Here is an 18,405-nt window from a genome sequence, read left to right as displayed (position 1 = left end):
CTATAAAAGACGTCTCACAAGATAAAAATGATATAAACTTTTATATATTCTAGTGATCTTTTTATTATATTTGATATGAGATTAAGACTCTAAATTATATATGTGACACTAAGACTATCTTGGCCAATGGGTCAGTATTACTGACCGAAGTTTCGTACATTGCAAGATGTTCGTCTTTTGCAATCTATTTACTATTTTACCAGGCCTTTATTGAACGGATATGTTACTGTGTAGAAGCGACCAGATCTTGCAGAGACACATACCGTCAAAACAAGACTCAATGTGAAATAGGGTTCCTCGAGTAAGATTGAGAAATAAAATGACGGTTATAAAGTCCGAACGGCAGTATATGAACACTTTTGAATTTACATCGTGTGGACCCCACGAAATTGAGGCATTTCGCTACCGTCCGATATGCCTTTGTAGAAGTCAACGAATGGGCGGTACACGGGCAGCCGGTTAAGCCAAAAATAGTCAATTGAAACAAGGGACACCCGTATTTGTTATTTCAAGTTTGCCCTCCTGAAAAGTCATATTTCCGGATTACGCCCTTTCAGCCTTCAGGTATCATTGTTTCTCTCTCTTGTAAAGAAAACGTTCGTCGCTTTCAGTACCTGCCTTTTCTCCCTTGTTAAGTCGCGGACGCACACAATTCTGCACAGTCACTCTCTCTCTCTCTCTCTCACAGTCACAGTCACAGTCACACTCATACGTTTACTTTTTCTCTCCAGAATTTTGAGAACTCGAAACCCTAGAAAATGCCAGAGTATGACTGTAGGGGTCAATCAGGGAAGCTGAGTCGTTTCTTCTTTTCATTGTGATTCATTGTTGCAAATTTAAGGTACTGTTAGGCGTTCGAGTAAAAAGCCACATTTCCATTTCTGTCGCGTTTTCTTCTCTAATATTTTGTTTGGAAATGGTTCCTTGTTTTATATAGCATTTAGTTTTCTTGTATTGTTTGAGCCATGGATTTCTCTTCGAAGTTTTGTGTTGTTTGATCATTAAATTTCTCCTCTAAATGGAAAAGGAAGTTGTTTTATTTTGAATATTGATGAATTTTTGTCGTTAAATCCATGTGAGCGAACACAGTTTAAATGAAGGTGATTTTCCTAGCTAGTTAAGGTAATTAAAACTTAACATTCTTTTTTACTTTTTTTTTTCTTTTTGGTGGCTCAAGTGTTGCTATTCGTTAATATTTCGCGTTGTTTGAGGACAAAAAAAGGTCTACATCTTTGTGGGCTAATTTTGTTTATGTTGTCGTTCTTAATAGTAGCTTGTTAAATCATGTTTACTTTGCATTGATTTTATTTTTTCTTTTTTCCTGGTGGATTGTTATGATTGTCACCAGAAAATGAGTTTTTGATTTTATTGGTGGAAATTTAAGGACTGGGGTAACGGCTCCTTGATCTTTGTTAAAAAAAAGAAAAAGAACTTGTAAATTGAATTATGGGCTCTGTAATTAGCGATCGGAGCAATTGATAACATTTTTCCGTTTTATTGTGTAGTCAATCATTATTGCGCTGTCTCGTGTTCTGAAAGCATCATAATGTTGCATTGTTTGCATTTCCGGATACCCATATAAGAAATTTATGGCTTGCGACTTCTGGGGCCCATCATTCCCTCAAGGTGCTTTGTTGTTTCTCGAATTTGTACTTATGATGCATTGTTACTTTGATCATTGTTTTTTAGTGTAATTTGACTGAGTGTGGGTAATATGCAGGAGAAAGCAGCTGTTGCGTACAACCAGAATGGCAGTATGACTTTTACTTTCGTTATGGCTTCGGTATAATAATGCTCCTATCTTAGTTGTAATTCTGGTTGGTACAGTTTGTTTCTTTGCTTTTGTTATTACTGTAATTATGGAGTTTTTTTTTGGTTTCTGTAGACATGATTGAAGAAAATGCCTTGAATGAGAAATCTTGTGTTCAAGTGCTGAGGATATTGATTACAAAAGCAGATACTGAAATTGATGACCTTGAAAAAGATTTGGTATTCCTCCAAAGTGAACTGGTCTGGGCTGAACATGAAGAATGGTCTGACATCCGCTGCAATGCTTTGAGAGCAAAGATCAATTGCCTTGATATCTCAATAAGGAAATTGAGGAACAAGGATGAGAGTGACATTGAGGTTTATTTACTGATGCATACAGAACCTGCTGAAAAATTGGATGAAGTAGGGAAGGCTCTACTCAAAAGTTTCTACCATGAGAAAAATAGCAGGTTTGACTCTAATATTTTTCATTATTCTTTTACTAATTTGCCATGTATGTGATTCAACTCTGAACTTAAAGGGAATAATGCCAGGAGATTCTGATCTTATGTTGAGTTATACAAATTTTCTCTCTTAACTCTACATTTTCAACCAAAATTGTGTACCATAGTATGGTTTTTTGCATGGCATTTTAAGTTATGTTGACTGGACACGTCAGTCAATTGCTGGCACTAGTGTTGTTTCATATTTGTTCTTAATGTAGGTTTAGCACTGTCTAGATGTCAGAGAGTTGTAGTCATCTTGAATTTTTCTGCTACCCTTGGTCACCTTGGAAGGAAAGAGAATGGAGAACCTTTAATAGACTGAAATAGAGGTGAAGTATTTTTTAGTGCTTTATTTATTTGGAGTGCTTTTGCACCATTGTGGAACTTGATAAGCATGAATGACTCTTGTTGTCAGCAGATTGGTTGTCTTTGTATTTCCTGTAGTTTTGTATCTTTTACTTATTTAATTTTTCCTTCTAATAACCGCTTCTTTTATGCATTATTTCATGAACTAAGAATTTTCCTTTCCAGAATGAGCAATCTCAGGATGTTGTTGTCTTGGATTCAAGGTCTGGTTCTCCTGAGCTGTTGGCATAAGAACCAAAAATCAAGCACTTCAAATTCATGTTTCATTGCAAAGGAGGAATTCAATGGACCTAGTGTTACTCCAAAAGAAAAGTGTACTTCCTCAAATCCATCTACGGAGCTTGAAGTGAAGAGAGCAAATGGTTCAGAAACAGTTAAGTTACATGAAGCTTTATCCTCGCATGCTAAAACATATCTTAATATATTATCAAAGATCAATTTATTCATCCATATACATATGAGCAGAGAACTCCAACTATTGCGCTGTCATTGTAGGTGAAACAGTTGGGCATTATGGCAATACAGCCACTGAGGGCTGTATAAGGGTAGCCGTTACATTAATATGAAAACTTGCCTTGTTTCCCTACTTTGATCCTGCTTCGAGCCACTTTAAATGTTTCATCACTCTCTCTCTCTCTCTCACACACACATATTGACAGTAGATGTAGTATCAGTCATAGCCCAATGTTGGTTTTTTGTTAGAAATTTTCATGCAAACTTTTTAAGAGATCGAATTTTAGTACTCATTATTAGTTTGTAATAACATGTTGCTGGCTTTAAATAAGATTTTTATGTGTGATATTGTTGGTCTTCAAACGTTTGTAGCTTTTGTATGTAGAATATTGGGCATGCACCTGCATGTTTAATTCTAGTTACCCACACTTTGGAGATTCATAAATAATTTCAGGCTTGTAATTATTGCTGAAATGGTAAAAATGTATTGTGTCTTTGCTTTTGTGCTACTGCTAAGGTTTTGTTAGGATATTGATTGGGAAGGTCTTTAGAGGGACTAGATTCAGATGTTGACAAATTCTACATATACTTGCTATAATGATCTTAAGTGTTAGAAATATATTTAGTTGAGAAAATGGTTAAAATAAGGGGAGAGGTATCCTGACTTTGATTTTAGCACTAAACTAAAAGTTATGGTACTGTTTATGCGTGATTGTCTTTTCTATCTGAGTTACTAAATAATGGGGATTTTGGGGTGTAGAAAGCTGAAGAGAAATGATATAGTGCCTATCTTTTATTTTTTTAAAGGCAAAAATATGTACAAACAGCTCCTATAGAGGTAGATAAACTTTTCTGCAAGGTTGTAAATAATATAGACTGGTCAAGGTCAGTTTAGGTGGTAAAAGACATTTTTTTGTTATGCAAGCTGCAAGATTATATTCAGCCAAGCATGTTTATAACCATGCAAATATGAAGTGCACACTTAAATGGGAAAGAATAGAATATAAAACAGAAAGAAGGAGAAGAGAAGAAAAATAAAAGAATGAAGCCTTAAATTCCTTGCAGATTAACATGGCTGCTTAATTTCCCTATAAGTTACGTATGGCAGATGCATCTTGATTTCTTTTTCTGTACTAGCACTACCTTAAAAAAATTCACTGCCTTACTGCCTCCTCTTGATGTCCTAACGTATCATTAGCAGCTAGCAAATGCCATTGTCAAAGATCTGATAACACATTCCCTGCCACCAGCAGCTGGTCAGTTTGATGAGAAGGAAGTTGTAACCAAGAAGCAAGGAATCAAAGAATGTGGTCTTACTCTTAAAGACAAAAATGTGATCCAGCATGCATCAAAGTCTGCAAAGAAGAGAATGCATAACCTAGACAGGACTAAGATTAAGGTAGTTCTCTCCCTTTCTTTTTGGTCTAATAATCCAATTAAAAATCATTCAGTAAGTTCTGATTAAAAGGTGACAAACTTGAGGAAAATTTGTTGAAAAGATTTTATTGACTGTGGTGATAGACATGCTATCCTGCAGCAACAAGTAATCATTTCATTGAGGCTGACCTAATAATTAAAATGCTAAATGTTAATGCACTTGAACCTTTGAAAGTACTTTTCGTGGTTTTAATTAACCTTTTACTTGATATAAAAGGTACTTTTAGTGAATATTAGTTCTCTTGTATTAGGTTCATCTCTCACATGATACAATAAAAAAAATGAGTTCATGTTGATGATACCAGGGAGAAAAACTGAATTGATTGTGATTTATGTTGTTTTTTAGGTTTTTAAACTACAGTGAATTTGTAAGAAAATGGTCTTTTGCAGTTTCCTACCCTTGTTAACTTCACAAATGCTATCATATCAATATACTCTTTCTCATTCAGTTTTTTATATAATCATATGCTCTGTAGCATTGTAGCTCTCTTCTTGGTGTTGCAAGTAAATTAAATTGAGTATGCTTCTCTTAAACAGGAGCTGGCTGCACAGTTTGTGAGTAACTCAGACCTGGATGCTTCAAAACATTCAGTTAGCCATCTGAACAAGAAAAAATTGAGTGCTTCTAGTTTGATTATTGTGAGTGAGGAAGCAACAGTGCAGACTTCTATATCTGCAGCAGATATGTTAATCCTAGATTCATCATCAAATTCAATGGGAAAGGGAGCAGATATTAGTGAGAAAGTGAAGGTATGGCTAGCTATCTAATTCATGTCAACGCCAAAATGTGATGTGACATCAGATACCTTCATAGCTATACTTAACACGCTGTGTCAAGCTGTGAGATTGGTTGATTCTATTATGGCTGCTCTCACTTGAGGGGGCTGTTGCATTCTTTCCTAACTTATTCTTGTCAGTTCTCCTTTCAGGATGAGCAGCCTGAAAATACTATTGCCAAAGATTTGGGCTTAATTGCTCATAAGCAGACAACAGGCCACTCCAATGAGATGAAAAAGCTGTGCAACTGTGATCTGAAAGTTAATGGATGTGAAGTACAAGGATGTTATACAGCTACCACTGGAAAAACTAAAATTTCAAATTCATATTTGAATCCTGAACGTAAAGGAAATATTCTGAAAGCAAATAAGGTACAATAAGCTCTTTCTCTCTCATGGAATTCATGTATTTCTGTAATTGTCAATTTTAGGAAAAGAAACCTATGTCTTTGGCTAGCAGCTGTTTTCATATGAGTATTTCAATTTCTAATGTGAGTCATTTATTTGAATCTAACTTAGACTTGCCTTGTCGATGTGCTTATAATGTCATTTTCTGCAAGCAGCCTGCAAATGCTGTGGTTAAAATTAATAGTCCTGATACTTTGAGACATGCAACTGGCCTCAACGGGAAGGAAAATAGTTCTGATTCCAAGTTAGGTGCTTTCGGACTGGCTGAAAGTCTAAAATGTGATATGGAGCAAAAACTATGTGACTTTGCTGTGAAATCTGCACATAAACGAGGCATCAAAGAGTTAAAGGTTGCTTCAACTGACAAGAAAGGGACTGCAAATTCATTATTTAAGGGAGAAGTGAAGAGAAAAGACTCTTTACAAGTTGTAATGCAAAAAAAGCTGCTCTGAGCGACGATGAACATTCTGCCTTTATCACTCATAGAACTGCAGGATGAGAGGGGAAAGGATGAAACCATCCAACGTATGGAGGGAAAACCACAACTGGAGGAAGTTCAGATGGCTGAAATTGCTGCTAGTGATGACAAACTTGTTATGAAATTGTACATGAGGCCACAAAGAGGAAAGGTAATGACAGTAAAGACAAATATGGAGTCAACTTCAGCCGGTGTCAAAGAACCTGGTTTAAATTCCAAGGAAAATGCTTCAAACTGATCTTCATTTTCAAAAGGCAAAAGGCCATGGAAAGATGCTAACAACCATACTTTAAACCATTCTTTGAGTGGGAAAATCATTAACACTACAGTTCATCATAGCCAATGTGAAGATGAAGAGCGGAGCGTGATGCTGGATGCTAGCCAGAATACAATGTCACTGCCACAAAAGAAATGTAAAAAGGTTTCTAGTGTACCAATTGTTGTGGAGATCAGGGGTTCATCTGTTCAAATGAACATGTCAAAGTTGCGTGGGGACCTAAATAGGAGTACCCTCGACAGATTTTGCAAAATCAGAGGCTTATGTTGATTCCTGTACAAAGGGTGTGGCACCCCAGCCTTCTGATACAAGTAACTTGATGAAACTGAAGTTGTGTGACCTGAAGGCCATCGCAAAAGAGCAGAAGCTAACAAATACTGGGCCCTAAAAAAGGAAGATCTGGTCAAACAGTTGGAAAATCGATTTAGTTGCAAATGAGTACAGGAACGGCTTCTGTACAGATTGGTTTCACTTCCCATATGTTTTGTTTTCTTCTTGTAGATGTTATAAAGAAGGCCCTATGCTTGAATTGCTCCATTGTTCTGCATCATTGTATGGATCCCAAGGTAAAATCTGTTGGTACGGTCTTGTTTGGAAATCACATGTTTGTTCAATCACATAAAATCACACAAACAAAGAGACTTAATCAAATGACAGTTTACTTTGTTCAACGTATTTAGGCGATGGCTGTTATGCTTCGTAGTGACCACAACATACCTGTGTGATCAACATTGTATGTCAGGCAGTTTTCTGCTGTTTTTATGACAATGTTTGTCGCAGTCCATATTTGCATACCAAAATGTAAATGAAAATAGTTTTTATTTAACTTTGAAGTTGGGCATTGGACAACAATTGTGAATAATTCTACACTCGATAACAATCTTACATTGTAACAAGCAATCACCCTAGTGTTTACCACGATTATCTTTAATGAAAACTGAGGTGATAACACTTCTGGTCGCACTAAGTGCACCGTTTAGCCGATGTTTATGTCCGTTGAGGCTCACTTTGGGCAACAAATCCCCTTGTTTCTCTAACCAATTCTCTACGTCTTCTATCAAACTCCTAATTACAGCTGCCTACTTCTCACTTCCTATTTCCAAGTTCCCACTCCATAATATTTATCCCGACTGCCGCCTTGCTGATCTACCTTTCATCCATAGGGCTGAGAGAAAAAGTTCTTACAAAACCGATTCAAAATCACAACGTTTAGTTCGATTTGAATATATCTGTTACCTTAAACGATATAAAATTCGTTGTACCTAAAATATTATATTTTCCTGATATGCATGGAGATATATTATTAGGAAATAACTTTATACATAAATATTTACCTTTTTCAATTTTTTCTGATTATCTTGTTTTTACTATTGACAAAAAATCAAATAGATGTTCCTTTATTATCCAAGCACAATCATGTTTGTGATAATGGTTTTCAACCAAAAATAACACATTTTTGAACTTAAAGCTATTAATGAAAAACATTGGCTTTATAGAATTTTACAGGAAAACTTCAGTGAAGACCCATTGAAGCTTTGGAAGCGCAATCCAAGATACTGTGAACTTACTCTTCAATCTCCAAAAAAAATTGTCAGAGTAAAACTAATGATTTATACCAAACAAGATATAGATGAATTTGAAGTTCAAATTTCAAAATTGCTCGACAAAGGTCTGATAGAACCAACTACCAGTCTACACTCCAGTCCAACATTCATGGTAAGAAACCATTCTGAGATTAAACGAGGTAAACCCCGTATGGTTATTAATTACAAGAAATTAAACCAAAATCTTGTTTTTGATGGCTATTTTATCCCTCGTAAAGATGTTTTAATTAATTTAACAAAAAATGCTAAATACTTTTCTAAATTTGATTGTAAGTCAGGTTTTTGGCAAATCATGCTAAATGAAACCTCAAAACCTCATACTGCTTTTAGTGCACCAGCAGGCCATTACCAATGGACTGTTATGCCTTTCGATCTATGCAACGCACTTCAAATCTTTCAGCGTTGGATGGACAGTATTTTCAGCAAACATAAACAATTTTGCTGTGTATATATTGATGATATTTTAGTTTTTTCTAATACTCTAAATGAGCACAGGAAACACCTGAATCTTATTGCTCAAAAATTTATTTTACACGGTATTATTTTAAGTCCCAAAAAAGTTAAACTTGAAAAAACCGAAATTGAATTTCTTGATCTTAATCTTTCTGCAAATGGACTAACCCTGCAGGATCACATTATCTCCAAGATCAAAAACTTTCCAGAAGAACTGGATAACGTCAAACAGCTACAGCAGCTGTTAGGTATACTTAATTATGACAGACAATTTTTCAAAAACCTTTCCAAAAAGGAAAGCTATCTTTTGCGTAAATTGCGTAAAGATAATGATTTTGTCTGGACACCTAACGATTCTGATATTATCAAACAGATCAAATCAGATTTAACCACTATACCTAAGGTCTATCTACCTAAACAAGGTGACCCATTAATTTTAGAGACAGATGCCAGTGATGAACATTTGGGATGTGTCTTAAAAGCTAAAAATCTTCATCAAAAAGATGAATTGATTTGTGGATATAATTCTGGTAAGTTCAAACCGAACGAAATAAATTATATTATTTTTTAAAAGGAATTATTAGCCATAAAAAATGGTGTACAGCGATTCCACATCTATTTAGTCCCGGAGTTCTTTGTTATCCGAACAGATAACCAAGCAGTCAAAAACTTTCTCCAAAATAAAAAGCTTTCTGATAATCCCAAACGAATTAGGTGGTATAATTTTCTTTGTTCTTATCATTTTCAGGTAGAGTTCATCAACGGAGACAAAAATCTCCTTGCAGACTTCCTAAGTAGACTTCATGGTTCGAGGAAAACACCCAATCCATGATACTGGTGGATGGAGAACTGTAAAGAAGAAACCAGGTAAAAAATCCTTTTCTTCTTCTTCTCCAAAACCCCAGATCTCTACAAATCCTAACCAAAGATTTAATTTTTACAATAATCCTAACCAAGGATTATATCTCTACCAATAACCTCTTTATCGACCCCCTTTCATGAGGATTCAACCAGAATACTTTCAGTTTGCTTAGGATCCAAACGATTAGACTCCTATGAGTTATTCTCAAATAGTTTCTTCCACAGAACAACTGTTGAAAAAAACAAAATTCTCTAATCTAGAGATAAAAGATTTTTACAATCTTGGACTTGAACCACAAGTCTATAATTTGTTAAACAAAGTATGAAAATCCCATCTCTCAAAAAAAAAAACTAGCTTCCGAAAAGGGATGATCAACTTAGCTGAGTTCTTAGTCAAACAGGCTAAAGAATTTCAGAATTTTAAAAAAATAGCTTTCCAAAGTCTTCTATCAACAAATCTGCTAAAACAACAAGATATTGATTTCTTTGCTTTGGAAGAAAATCAGTATAATCTTCAAGAGATAAACAATTTCTTAAATTTATGTGAATATTTTGAGAAAGATAATTTTATTTCTTCTAAGCTAAAAAGCTTAAAAAAATTCTTCTTTTCGAAAAAGCTGCAGTATTCTTAACCCAATAATTATTTCAGCAAATTAATTTTTCTATTTCACAATCAACAAAAAAACTATTGGTTGAAAAGTTTTCAGATTATTATACTTATACGTATATGTATAATACATCTTTTGGTGAGTATATACCTAAACTAAAGTTTCGACTTGACCACGAGAGTTTTGATATAAAAAGTATTGAACTTGATTTAGTTGGACAAATAACTGTACAAAATTATTCTTTTCACCTTTTAAAGGATTTTCCAACTTTTATAAAGCACCACTTTATTGAATGTATAAAATGGTCAAAACACCTTTTTTACGTTCATTTTACTATATACAATTTTTTGGGTACCTTTCAACGAAAAAGATTTTATCAACCCTACCAAATATGAGAATTTGATACTGTATCAGGTGGACACTTTCTTCAACCATATGATATACTGGATCCACCCACAGACCACATCGAATTCTCTGATGATTTAAACAAAATCATTTCTAAATATACCAACCTAAACTCTTATCACTTCCAAACAAGAACTGACCTTATGGATAAAGCAAAATTCTTTTTCCATTTAGCCACCAAACAAGACTATCCAAAAATAACCTGTTGGACAGATGACAGACGCATTTTTGTTAAAAGATTCATTGAACCACATGAAGATCTTGATATCGAAAATGCACCAGAAGCAATTGAGCTTTTGGATAAATTATCTAAAATGGAAGATCTGGATCATCCAACTGATCTACTATACCAGTATCAAGAAGGATGGTAGATATGAAACAAATCACATTCAAGATACCACAATCACCCCAATCCCTTAACGCACTGGATGAAGAATTTCATAACTTAACCAATGCTATGGAAGGATAAACTGTGCAAATTCTAATTCAGAATAAGCCAGAATAAACAGCCGACACAAAAAAACAAAACTCCATTCGACGCCAATGACTAGCAGACAGAAAACACTGTAGCAGAAGATAAAACGTCACTGTAGCAGAAAAGACAGAGACCTACTACGAAAGACACTGTAGCAAGTCACTGTAACGGTATTGTAGATAAAAATTCTACTGTACACTATAACGAACAACTGTACAAAATTACTATTCATAGGTTAGAATTTTTCTATTTAAAGCCTCATTGTACCTAAGCTCGAGGAGGCCAATTCTTCACACCCTCTCTCTTTTACACTTTCTCTCTCTTTCCTTTTGTCCTCCAATCCACTTATAGATATATACATATATAACTTTCGTAATCTTTTATACATAGATCCTTTTCGCACCCCCCTTGTAAATGGTATCAAATTCCTAATCCTATCATCTTATTTCTTACTAATTTCTTCTTGGCTCTTTCCTCCTTAACATGCCACAGCACTAATCGGATCCAGCTTTCATTGTTAAGGCTGAATTAAAAAAAAAAACCTTACTGATAGTCGAATCAAAAAATGAAAAAAATAAAAAAATATTCTTACTGAATTATATAATTTTATTAATTTATATATGTTTAAAATTTTTATAAAAATAAAAGTAATTGTTTTATATTTAAATTTATTGAAATATATTAAAACTTATAAAATAATATCAAAAAATTAAAAAAAAAATCATTTTACAAATTAGATAAATTGAACCGAATCAATAGAATTTGAATTGAATTAATTTCAAAAGAAGTTTGATATGAATTCGAGTCTGTTTTTGAAAATTTATAATATTATATATTAACCAAAAATAACTTAATCGAAACTGTTATCATCCCTACTCGTTGATATCTCTTTTTACTTGCTTACATCAATACTGCCTCATCCCATATCCAAAGGACTTTCTACAGAGTTCCACATATTCAGGACTTCTCAAAACCTGAATTTCAAAGAAAAGGGCATTTTCTTTCATGTTTTTTTTTCCCTCCTAAGTACCATATCAATCCAAATGGTTATATAAATTCAAAAGGCAAACGTTTACAGGTGTCTTGCCTTGCAGAGTTATAATCAGACCACTTTCAACAGAAACATGTGAACTATATATAGCATTCTTTAGTGACAAAGTACCAGACTTTATCTCAGCTAAATGTCAATCCTGAAGGACCAAACTCACAATCTCATGTTCTCCAACTTTGATGATGTTTGTGCCGTTGCTTCTGAAACATGACCTGATGACATCAAAGGACTGTATCAGCAAGATTTGACCAATGTATAGCATGACTGAAAGTGGAATTATCAAAACAACCACCGAAGAAATGAAGAAAAAAGAAGCAGACATGACTGATTAGGCAAGTATGATCCTCATGCTATTTCAGGAGCCAAGAAGAGGATTGGTAAGCAGAAGAACTTTGGAGAATGAGTATTATTTCAGTGCTCAACCAAATAATTTCTCGGAATCTAAGATTTGGCTTTTATATTCTCCATACCTTTCTCCTTTCCATCCCCATCCTCACCAAAAATAATGGTTTTTTGAGAATTTGATTTTAATATCTTTACTTGCAATGTCATTTTACTTCTTCTAGTTATTATAACCGATTATAATGACCCAAATAATCAGATTGAAATAACGTCAAAAGAGAATTTTGGAATTCAACTGCACCTGCTTTCACCTTAAATCAACCTATACAAGAATTAAAACATCATAATAAGCATATTCTCAAAAATCTAATCTATTCTAGAGCTACAAGTAATCTATTTTTTGGCAGCCCTATACCGAAAATTACTTGTATATGGTTTCCGACTATCTGGTTGTAACTCAATTTGATAACATATATGCTTCAAAGTCAGCACAAAAGTTTTCAATTGTTACCTCTCATACTCTCTAACTTCTGGTCAGCCTCCCTAACTGTTTGGACAAGATGGGCAATGCGATATTTGAGTTTTTCATTTTCCACAGCCAGCTTCTTAGCCTACAAGTAACAAATCGGAATGCTATAAACTCTATTGTTGTCCATAAAATATGACAAAGTTCAACTACCTTATCTCGCTCTGAACGTGTCTCAGCATTTGCATCTTCTATCTTTGCTTGCAGTTCACTTATTAATTTGAAAACTTCCTGATTTCCATCATCTATATGGCAAATATTTAAGTAACCTCATTAGAATCTTAATTTATGTAGAATAAATTACTTGTATATGGTTTCTGACTTTCTGGTTGTAACTCAATTTGATAACATATATGCTTCAAAGTCAGCACAAAAGTTTTCAATTGTTACCTCTCATACTCTCTAACTTCTGATCAGCCTCCCTAACTGCTTGGACAAGATGGGCAATGCGATATTTGAGTTTTTCATTTTCCACAGCCAGCTTCTTAGCCTACAAGTAACAAATCGGAATGCTATAAACTCTATTGTTGTCCATAGAATATGACAAAGTTCAACTACCTTTTCTCGCTCTGAACGTGTCTCAGCATTTGCATCTTCTATCTTTGCTTGTAGTTCACTTATTAATTTGGAAACTTCCTGATTTCCATCATCTATATGGCAAATATTTAAGTAACCTCATTAGAATCTTAATTTATGTAGAATAAATTACTTGTATATGGTTTCTGACTTTCTGGTTGTAACTCAATTTGATAACATATATGCTTCAAAGTCAGCACAAAAGTTTTCAATTGTTACCTCTCATACTCTCTAACTTCTGATCAGCCTCCCTAACTGCTTGGACAAGATGGGCAATGTGACATTTGAGTTTTTCATTTTCCACCGCCAGCTTCTTAGCCTACAAGTAACAAATCGGAATGCTATAAACTCTATTGTTGTCCATAAATATGACAAAGTTCAACTACCTTTTCTCGCTCTGAACGTGTCTCAGCATTTGCATCTTCTATCTTTGCTTGTAGTTCACTTATTAATTTGGAAACTTCCTGATTTCCATCATCTATATGGCAAATATTTAAGTAACCTCATTAGAATCTTAATTTATGTAGAATAAATCAGTTGTCAAACGGAATGCCTAGATCATTACCTTTCTTGTCTGCTAGAACAGCTTCAAGTCTGGATAACCGTTCCTTTAATATAAAAAAAAAAAGTTAGCAAGATACAGGATGCAATATTAAAAAAAAAAAAAGAGAAAAAGCCAAATGTTTATTGACTGATATTGAAAATCACAATTAGTTAAAAGCATTAATAGGCAGACCTTCAAAGAAACAAAAAGTTCAAAAAATTCTGATAATTCAACAAGGTAAGTCAGAAACTATGGGCAAATCACTAGTATGAGAATACGAGGTACTTTTAAGCCTCGTGTATTTTCATTGCTAAACAGAGAGCTAGCCCAGAAGTCAAGTTTGTGGACAACTAGAAAGATATCCCACAAAGTTACAAGCTACGGACATAAAGCAGCAGGCTCTAAAAGCAGAGATTTATTTGTTTCACAAGGTTAAAATCATGCCAAAGCAGTTTACATGATTGCTCAAAAGACAGCAATGGCAGAATCATCTGTTCATAACCCACTAATAAACTAATTATCCATGGAACTCCACTGCTGGTGAAAATGAAATTGCTGTATGAGAATTGCCCAAAATTTTCCTAAACGGAATTGCTGTATGACAACAAAATTGGGTGCAATTCAAACCTCAAAAAAAAAAAATGCAGATTAAACGAGAACCCTTTATCCAGAATTAGAGAAAAAACTTAGTTCTATTGGAACAATTCAGTTACTTTAACAAGATTAATCATTTAAGAAAAATTTCTAATAGCAAAATATAAAGCAAGACTTTGTTTACAAAAACGTAAAAGGAAAATAATCAAAACCTCGGCTTGGATGGCTCTCTGGTAGAAAGGCTTGAGGAGCTCTTCACTCGCCATATTTGGTTCTATTGACTTGAAAGTGTGACTGAAACCCTAAAACCTAAAGCAAACCTTGAAAGCGAATTTAAGGATTCTCTTCAGAGCATACTTCACGCTATTATTGGCTGGTATGGCCAAAACATATTTTTTTTAAATACCATTTACGTATATACCAACAAACATACCAAAAATATGAATTATTTTATATTTGATATATTAAAATACATAAATTTTATATATTTTCATGTAAATATAAAATTTTATAAACTTTAAAAAAATAGTATAAAAATTTTTAAAATAAAATTTTTTTTCATTAATAAAACAAAATTATATAATTGACTAATAACAAAAAATTTATACACTAATAATTTGTACACCGATAATTTATCCAATAACCTTGTAAACATTTAAACCTAATTGCTTATGCCATATCTTAAGCAATTAAAGGCTAAAATTGCCTCTTTAGAAGAACGAAATAACTTTTTATTTAATTAAATCTCTTATTGGAGCAATTATCTATTATAAGAATTAATATTTTACTAAATGGATAATTTTTTTTTTGTCAACTGTTATATGATTTGTTGATAACTTAACTTTTAATTTTAATTATTAAAAATCAAATTTTGATAATTTTAGATAAAAAAATTGATAGCCTCTTCTTAGTTATTTGACATATGGTCTATTAGTGATATTAATGTCCATGTATAGGGGATGTGGAGGATAAAATATTTTCCATCCTCATTCTTAATTATAAACACTTAATTTTGTTTAGAACAAAGTAATCACTTTTGATTGCGATTTAGGTTTAGACATATCAATTTTGAGTAATTTAAGTAATTTGATTTCGTACTAAATATTCGAGTTTATTTTGCATGGATTGAGGTCCGATTTAATTTAATGTTGGATTAATGGAATTAGAAAGCCCAAATGTGGCCCGAAAAGGAGTCCAAAACCTAAAACAAAAAAGAAGTCCAAACTTAAAAAATGAGAGTACAAAACAATCGAAAAATAAAAGATAAAGAAAGAAAGCCTATATTTTTTTAACGAGAAGGATGCATGCATGAAACATTCAGCCACATGCATAGGTGATTTGCGTGAAAAGAACAAGAAAATTAAAGGCTATAATAAGGGGACAAAAGGAAATAGAGAGTGGTGTCTGATGGCACAAAAAAAGGAGGTAAAAAACCTACAGTAAAGAAAACAAACAAACAGGGTTTGCAACTGATAATGGAGAGAAAAAGGAAAGCATTCAAGCAAACCTAAAATAGAAAAAAGAAAGAGAGTTGCAAAACTAGAAACAAAAAGGAAGAAAGGCTTTGACGAGGTAGCAGAAAACAAGATTTTCAAAGAACAACCATAGATAGCCATAAAAGTAGGTAGCTTTTCCATAATCTTTTCTTCTTTTTTTTTTTGAGAAAACTTGGAGCTTTTTTTTTTTTATTCTGTGTTTTCTTCTGCAAGGTATTTCTTTTACAATGTTGATAGCAATTTTATAACTCTTTCCTCATTCCTGATGTAAAACAAAATGTAAGTCTCGATAAAAAAAAAATTAAAAAACAAAGTTTGAGAAAATGAAAAATGCCTTATATAGGAAAGAGGGCATCCTAACATCTAGAAAGCCTCATTCACTCTTTTATAATTTGACTTAAGTATTTAGCTCAGTTTTTGTTCACCTGAGAGTCTTTTTTATTGGTTTAAAAGCCATGCTTTTTTTTCTATAAAGAATGAAAGAAAATTTTGTTAGAAGAAAATAGTCTCTTATGTTAAAGGAAGAATATTTCAGTTCTGATCTTTTTTTTTTTTTTAATTTGGAAGCTAAAAGAAACTCAAAAGTATATAAAAAAAAAGAATAAGACTAGTTCTTTTAAAAACTAGGCTTTATTTCTGTTATCGAAGGGCTCGATATACTATTTATTTTTGGTTTATTAGGTTTGATGCTAAAAAAGCTTAGGGCTACCTCTGTATTTCTTGGTTTTTTTTTAAAAGTGAAACATATGCATTAATTTTTTTTTTTTATTTTCATGTTTATTTGCCCTCTCTTATGCATTTCATTTCATGTTACATTTTTTTTCTCTGCCATATGTAATTGTTATTAAAGCTTAAAGCTTTATATTCTAGCCTTACTCACTATCTATGCAATTTACATATAAGAACTTTGAAGTTTCACGTTTTATGGCTAAAAATGTCAAATAATGGAAAAAAACCCTGTTAATGAAACTTGACTATAAAAATATTGAAGGAAAATATAAACTTTTGGTCCTTGGTAAAGAAACGGAGGGTCCTTTTAAAAAAAAAAAGAGAAAAAAAAGATAAAAAACAATGAGGCTTTACATAGAAACAGAAATGAAAGAGATCTCATACATATTCTGCCACTTATAATAGAGATGGCTTAGCTTAGGTTTTTAGTTTCGTTTATTGTTGGTTTGTTTTATTATCACTATTAATTATTGTATTAGAAAAAATTATTCTTGTTTAATAACTTGTGACATATTGACTAAAAGGGAAAAACCTCATTACCCTTTAGACAACTTGAGTTATTGTTAACCCCTTTCTTTATTATGAAGTGACATGAATTTTTTGTTTGTCGAAATAGGGCATTTTTCTCAAATTATGGTGGGGTCATGCCAAAAAAAATGAAAAAAAAAGGAAAAAAAATAGAAATGAAAAGAAAGAAAAGAAAACAAAGGAAAAATTTTGATTGTGACATTATGTACTTGAGACATTCAAATGAATCCAAAATAAAAAGATTTTAATAAATTTATGAAGAAACTAATGAGTACTCTGCTTAGATGCTTGAGAGTTACCAATAATTATCATTTGTAAAAAATATTATTTTTATTTTAAAAGGAATGTCGTGGTGAATTTTAGGTGGAAATGATTATCCTTAAATTCTATCTAGACGTTGAAAAATTTTAAGATAATTTTTCAATCTAAAGATTTTTATGATATTCCTAAATAAAAACTTTTAATAAAATTGATTTTCTTTTTTAAGGAATTCTTATTAAATATCAAATTGAAACTATTTTTATCTAAAACTAAAAATAATGCATGATTAATTGGTATTATTTTTAAACGAGCACTAGGGATGTTAATTCTTCTCTATGTGTGATTGTACTCTTGAACCCAATTTATTTTCAAAGACTAAAATATTTTTTTCATAAACTTTAATTTTTTTTGTTTTATTAAAAAGATAAAATTTTTAGGTGGTCAATCACACCTAATAAAAAAAGATTGGTAGTGACTCTCAATTTTTCTTTGATTTTTAAAATTTTTAAGTCTTGCATCAGATTCACGAACCTGCATGTTACGATAGCTATTTTTTATATTATATCTATTTTCATACTCATATTTAATGGTTATTTCAAATACATCTCTATTCTTATTGCTACAGATATTTAATAGGTATGAATAATCTTTATATACTTAGTTTTTTTTTAATATAAAATAAAATTTATTTTTTGTTTTTTGTTTTTAATTTTTATCTTAAACACTTATATAATTTTTTTATAAATATATATTAATATATGTTTTTAAATAAAAATATATTAATTTTAATTAATCTAAAATAAAAATTTATAGTATTAAATAAAAAATTTATTTACTAAATATTTAAAGGGTATGAGTACAGTTAGGAGATGAATACTATATTACATGTAGGGAATCAAATA

At 32.3% G+C, this 18,405-nt stretch overlaps 1 protein-coding gene and 1 pseudogene across 3 annotated transcripts; one reads left to right on the top strand and one right to left on the bottom strand.

Annotated features, from left to right (window-relative positions):
• Positions 1-572: 572 nt before the first annotated feature.
• Positions 573-7,275, top strand: LOC111297902 (uncharacterized; annotated as a pseudogene). The gene is made up of 9 exons (XR_016325836.1): positions 573-841; positions 1,506-1,626; positions 1,721-1,783; positions 1,886-2,219; positions 2,787-2,994; positions 4,273-4,473; positions 5,049-5,261; positions 5,441-5,659; positions 5,851-7,275. The product of XR_016325836.1 is annotated as an uncharacterized LOC111297902 (transcript).
• Positions 7,276-11,835: 4,560 nt separating this feature from the next.
• Positions 11,836-14,875, bottom strand: LOC111296277 (threonine-tRNA ligase 2). Of its 2 annotated transcripts, XM_022890481.2 has the most exons (9): positions 14,702-14,873; positions 13,917-13,959; positions 13,738-13,829; positions 13,571-13,670; positions 13,334-13,425; positions 13,166-13,265; positions 12,929-13,020; positions 12,761-12,860; positions 11,836-12,119 (listed from the first exon to the last, which is right to left on the bottom strand). In XM_022890481.2, the coding sequence occupies exons 1-9, from the start codon at positions 14,753-14,755 to the stop codon at positions 12,061-12,063; spliced, it is 732 nt and encodes a 243-aa protein (XP_022746216.2). In that variant the 5' UTR covers positions 14,756-14,873; the 3' UTR covers positions 11,836-12,060. The 2 variants fall into 2 exon arrangements, with proteins under 2 accessions (XP_022746216.2, XP_022746217.2); XM_022890482.2 differs by lacking the exon at positions 12,761-12,860 and having other exon boundaries at positions 11,884-12,119; positions 14,702-14,875.
• Positions 14,876-18,405: the final 3,530 nt, after the last annotated feature.

The sequence above is a fragment of the Durio zibethinus genome, chromosome 12 (assembly GCF_047325235.1).
Source record: "Durio zibethinus cultivar Kanyao isolate XHJ-2024 chromosome 12, ASM4732523v1, whole genome shotgun sequence".
In the NCBI taxonomy this organism is placed as follows: Eukaryota; Viridiplantae; Streptophyta; class Magnoliopsida; order Malvales; family Malvaceae; genus Durio; species Durio zibethinus.
Note: the sequence above shows the minus strand (reverse complement) of the source record. Positions and strands in the feature narration are given on the sequence as shown.

Excerpts from the sequence above, each read along its gene's own strand:
- LOC111296277 (XM_022890481.2), bottom strand. The coding sequence starts at position 14,755 with ATGGCGAGTGAAGAGCTCCTCAAGCCTTTCTACCAGAGAGCCATCCAA. Across the intron at positions 13,830-13,916 it reads TGTTCTAGCAGACAAGAAAG|ATGATGGAAATCAGGAAGTT; the intron begins GTAATGATCTAG and ends TTTGCCATATAG. Across the intron at positions 13,426-13,570 it reads GAAGTTAGAGAGTATGAGAG|ATGATGGAAATCAGGAAGTT; the intron begins GTAACAATTGAA and ends TTTGCCATATAG.